At 32.9% G+C, this 5,380-nt stretch overlaps 1 protein-coding gene across 1 annotated transcript; it reads left to right on the top strand.

Moving 5' to 3' along the window:
* The first annotated feature begins 2,581 nt into the window (after positions 1–2,581).
* LOC103505740 (probable serine/threonine-protein kinase fhkE) lies at positions 2,582–4,135 on the top strand. The gene is made up of 2 exons (XM_026820995.1): positions 2,582–3,086; positions 3,831–4,135. Exons 1-2 carry the CDS (start codon positions 2,927–2,929, stop codon positions 4,133–4,135), a joined length of 465 nt encoding a protein of 154 aa, XP_026676796.1. The 5' UTR covers positions 2,582–2,926.
* Positions 4,136–5,380: the final 1,245 nt, after the last annotated feature.

Genomic DNA, 5,380 nt, shown 5'->3' with positions numbered 1-5,380 from the left:
AATAAAACCATCAGTTTATTGATAAAATTCACAAAAAAATAAATTCACACGAGCTTCAGACGCCAAACATTTGAAGCACCCTCCCCTCTACAAAATCCTGGTTCTCTGTAACAAATATTTTTCAGACAAACTCCTGGCTTCGAGCCTGATGGGTTTCAAACCTGAAACCTTCTGCATGGCGAACAAGTGTGTTACCACGAGGCTAAAGCATGTCCCTGAAGCAAAACTGCGTTCTATTCTACTCCCCCCTCCTCAACCCCAAAGGGAAATCAGGTAAATTATTTTTGTAGGAAAAATGTATTATTATTATTATTATTATTATTATTATTATTATTATTATTATTATTATTATTATTATTATTATTATTATTATTATTATTATTATTATTATTATTATTATTATTATTATTATTATTATTATTATTATTATTATTATTATTATTATTATTATTATTATTATTATTATTATTATTATTATTATTATTATTATTATTATTATTATTATTATTATTATTATTATTATTATTATTATTATTATTATTATTATTATTATTATTATTATTATTATTATTATTATTATTATTATTATTATTATTATTATTATTATTATTATTATTATTATTATTATTATTATTATTATTATTATTATTATTATTATTATTATTATTATTATTATTATTATTATTATTATTATTATTATTATTATTATTATTATTATTATTATTATTATTATTATTATTATTATTATTATTATTATTATTATTATTATTATTATTATTATTATTATTATTATTATTATTATTATTATTATTATTATTATTATTATTATTATTATTATTATTATTATTATTATTATTATTATTATTATTATTATTATTATTATTATTATTATTATTATTATTATTAATGGTGTATGCCTCTGCTTGTCAAGCAATCGTCAAAGCTTTGTCAGCATTTGAAGACATTTTAAAAAACACGTGATATAAATTACGAGATCAAAGTTGTTGGTAGGTATACGCACGCCACAAATTTTTGAGAGAGCTGATTAAAAGCTTGACAGCCTTGCTTGAACGTCTAAGTGTAAAATTTTTCAAGCACCGCAGGAAAAAGTGAAATGCTTGTCAAGCATGCTTGATCGTTTACAGGGCCCTTAAAAGAGAAAGCCAACTGTTCCAAGATCAAACCTTGTTTCTTAAGGATAAAGTTCACCCTGAGTGGGATTTGAACCCACAACCTGGCACTTACAAGGCAGACTACAAGAGTACTACCTTCCAAGCTAACTAGAATGGCTGGCAGCAATTTTTTCTTGTCTTAATGACAAGATTCTTATACAGTGAACTTTTTGTAAAGACTTTGTGCAGTTTTTTTTGCAATGCTTGGAACATGAGGTCCATACAGCCTCAGACTAGCTCTGCTCCCATCTTCCATTCGAGGTATATTCCCACATCTTACCATGGTCTGTAAGTTGATGCCACCTTTGTCTTTCTTGCGGAACACAATGTTCGGTAAAAAAAGTAAAAAAAAAAAAACCCCTATGATTATTATATTTCTTTGTGAAAGGGGGGCATTGGTATCTACTAAACAAGCTCTTAATTTTCCAGGAAAACAAATTCCTCCTAGCCATGAAAGAGGTTCAAAACGCCCTGGACAAGGAAAACCGGAAATACTTCGCCAACGAGGTCGATAACCTGAAGTCCCTCAGTCACCCGAATATAGTCACCCTGTATGAGTCCGTCCTATGGAAGGACAATATCTACATGTTCCTCGAGTATGTACAGGGTGGCGATTTGAAGAGCAAGATCGAAGCGTGTGTGAAGCTGAGTGAGGAGACGTGTAAATGTATCGTGTATCAGATTGCGATGGCCTTGCAGTATTTGCATTCCTTGAGTAAGACTCTGATTTTTTCTTTTCTTTTTTTTTCTTTTTGTTCTGTGGAAAAACGGACTAAAAGGAGAAAACTACTCAACTTTCCATGTCCGTGGAACAATCTCACAATATTGGAAAATTTGTTTTTTAAAAGCATTGAACACCCAGGAAATGAGAATTATCTAGCATTAAAGAAATTTCAGATATGGTCTCGAAAGTGGTATGTTTGAGTTTTTAAGAAATATGTATGACAATACACATTATTCAGTGTCAGTGAATCAGCACAAGCCTAGATACATAGCTTGGAAGGTAGGCTCGATTCTCGCTGGGGGCAAGCTCTATTTTATAGAGAATAGACAAGTTCGTTCTGGGAATGTGAACGGGCCTTTCGAGTCGTGAGCACGAACCAGAACGAACGTCCATACCCATCATCGCCAAAAATAAAATTATTCTTGATTTTGACAAAAATTTGACAGATATCCTAACTTAATACTGTAATATACCCCATTTCGTCCATTTCGATGATAAAAAAAATAAAATCAATTTCTTTTATTACCTCACGAATCAGTTCAAAACCGTACAATCTCCATTACCGTACATGAAAAACACGAACCATTGCACATTTGACAACCCTGCTTTGAATTCGAGATTTTCGAGGGAAAATTTGAAAAATTCTTCTTCCTAAAAGTTCACCCCCCCTCCCCCCGTTGCCCCTCTGGTCTGGTTTAATTTTTCAAGGCAAAATTCCGTACTTATTTGCAAATTCGACAACTAATTTGCTTATCTAAAGAACTAAAAGTGATTCATTCCTGATTTCTCGAGCTTTGTAACCCAATCGAAATCATAGGGAGGACGGAGCAGTGTTTTCCAATGGTGTTTTCTGTGTTATCTTCTTTATAGTTTTTGTTTTTCTTTCCTCCAAATTTCTTTCCTACCTACCTAACCAATAAGATTATCACATTTTTGGTAGAACTCATCCCAGTTATATGATCTCTATTAATATCAAATACTTTGAATAAAATACAGTATACTATTCAAGGACTATTACACCTGTTACAAAATGTCTCAGTGTTTTCACGAACCAATCAGTACAGAAACAAATGACTACGATGAGCTTCCAGATACTCCCGTCCTGGATGTAAGCCCTGCCTCCGACAGCTTTGAGTTTCCTCATTTGTGGGGCACTCTTGTTTGCATCGATTCACAGATGGAGCACACAGGTATGGCAGTTTTGTACAGGCTTACGGAGGTAGTGGATTTTTTTTTTTTAGGCTGAAGCAACAGGTGTCAATACAAGGTTGAGTAAACATTAAACCTGGTTGTAGCCAACCCAGTTAGCTTGGGGGTAGTGTTAGTGCTAGGTCGTGGGTTCGATTCCTGCATGGGGCAAACTTCAAGCTTTTTTTTTTTTTTTTTTTTTAGGCTGAAGCAACAGGTGTCGATACTTACAACCTTACAAGGTTGAGTAAACATTTAAACCTAGTTGTAGCCAGCCCAGTTAGCTTGGGGGTAGTGTTAGTGCTGGGTCATGGGTTTGATTCCTGCATGGGGCAAACTTCAAGTACCTACCTACCTACCTACTTACCTATGCTGTCTTCTCTCTTTACTTTCATGACATCAAGATTTTTTTTTTTTCTTTTTACCTGCTGTATGTGCTGAAGCATTGACTCCCATGTCTTAATGTAATAAAATTATTATTTTTGTTTCAATTCAATACCATAGCCAGGTCAAGTTACCTACCTATGCTGTCTTCTCTCTTTACTTTCATGACATCAAGATTTTTTTTTTCTTTTTACCTGCTGTATGTGCTGAAGCATTGACTCCCACGTCTTAATGTAATAAAAGTATTATTTTTTGTTTTAATTCAATACCATAGCCAGGCCAAGTTCCAGTCTAAGTAGTATCATATCTTTCATTCTTTTTTTTCTCTCTCTTAATTTTTCTGGTATTCTTTTTTTTTCCAGAACTTTTGGAAAACGAGTACACTTTTGGCCGAGACTACCACAATGTTGATTTTGTGCTCAAACATTCTTCCATTTCAAACTGCAATTTTTCCAAGAAGCATTTCACTATTGGATTCAATGGCAACACAAGAGAAGCGTACATTATTGACAACAGTACAAACGGCACATTTGTGGACTCGAAGAAACTGAGTAAAAACGAGAAGCACAACCTTCTTCATTTGAATAGAATTAGTGCAATATCAGATAAAAATAAAGGTAAGTTTGAAATTTTAAATTCTCACTTGGGAATTATCAGAGTCGGATAGAAGTAAGCATTCCTTCACGGCCCCAACTTCCCCTAATGGCAACCAGAATTCCACCACTCTCCTTGGGGATAGGTATAACCTCTGTGGCAATTGATGGGAAACCTGAATAAGCGGGGTAAAACCTGGATCTGTGGTTCACCTCTGTGGCAATTGACATGTTATGATCCTGAAAAAATCCTGTGGTAACGATTGCGACCAAGCCCCAAAGCCTTTTATGCCCAAATCCCAATTTTAAGAAATACTGGACTGTGTAAAGGTTAAAGAAAACCCTGGACACCGTCCTAACTCTATAGGTACCTTACACAATCATTAGTAATGTCATTATTTCCAAGTAATGATGATGAAAAATCAGAAAATCCGGAATTCCGTCGTTAGTAATGACATTACTAATGATCATGTAAGGTACCTATTATAAATTTTAGCAATAAAAAGCTAGTACATATTTTCCTCTGTGGCAATCATCGACAATGGACATTCCTATGATAAATTCCTGTAGGATTTTTTGACATTCCAGAATAGTTTTGGACATTCCTACAAAATTTCGAGTAGGTAGCAGAGTTGGAAACTACTAGGTAGTTACAGCTTCAAGTTTGCCTTCCATTAAATGAAAATTCCTGTCGTAAATTATGTCAACCCAGCCCCAATCTTCCCTTATAAATTTTAGCAATAAAAAGCTGGTACATATTTTCCTCTGTGGCAATCATCGACAAATGGACATTCCTATGATAAATTCCTGTAGGATTTTTTGACATTCCAGAATAGTTTTAGACATTCCTACAAAATTTCGAGTAGGTAGCAGAGTTGGAAACTACTATAGGTAGTTACAGCTTCAAGTTTGCCTTCAATGAATACAAATTTAGTAAGTACATATACGTACCTAAGGTATGTAAATGTGTATCGCAATTTTTGTTAAGTTTACCTTTTTATTTGTATTTTGGTAACTTTTTTTTAATTAGTACATATTAAGTACAAAATGTAACATTTGATCAATATTATGCTGTGCAAAAAGTGCTTGTGTTGGTAGCTCAATAAGTATTACTTAGTAGGTATTAAATTTGTACAGTTAAGATTAGATTTAAGTGTAATATCGTACCTTCGTACTTCCAAATGAATTTGTTTATCATGTGCCTGATATAAAATGAATGTGTTACATCTATTATGTCATTATCTAATATAGATATTAAGTATATTATGCATGAGCAATATACATACAATCATGTATCTTCCCTATTTATTCTTTATTTT

This window comes from Diaphorina citri, unplaced genomic scaffold (genome assembly GCF_000475195.1).
Source record: "Diaphorina citri unplaced genomic scaffold, Diaci psyllid genome assembly version 1.1 scaffold192, whole genome shotgun sequence".
In the NCBI taxonomy this organism is placed as follows: domain Eukaryota; kingdom Metazoa; phylum Arthropoda; class Insecta; order Hemiptera; family Psyllidae; genus Diaphorina; species Diaphorina citri.
The sequence above is the reverse complement of the archived record's forward strand: the minus strand, read 5'-3'. Positions and strand labels throughout refer to the sequence as shown.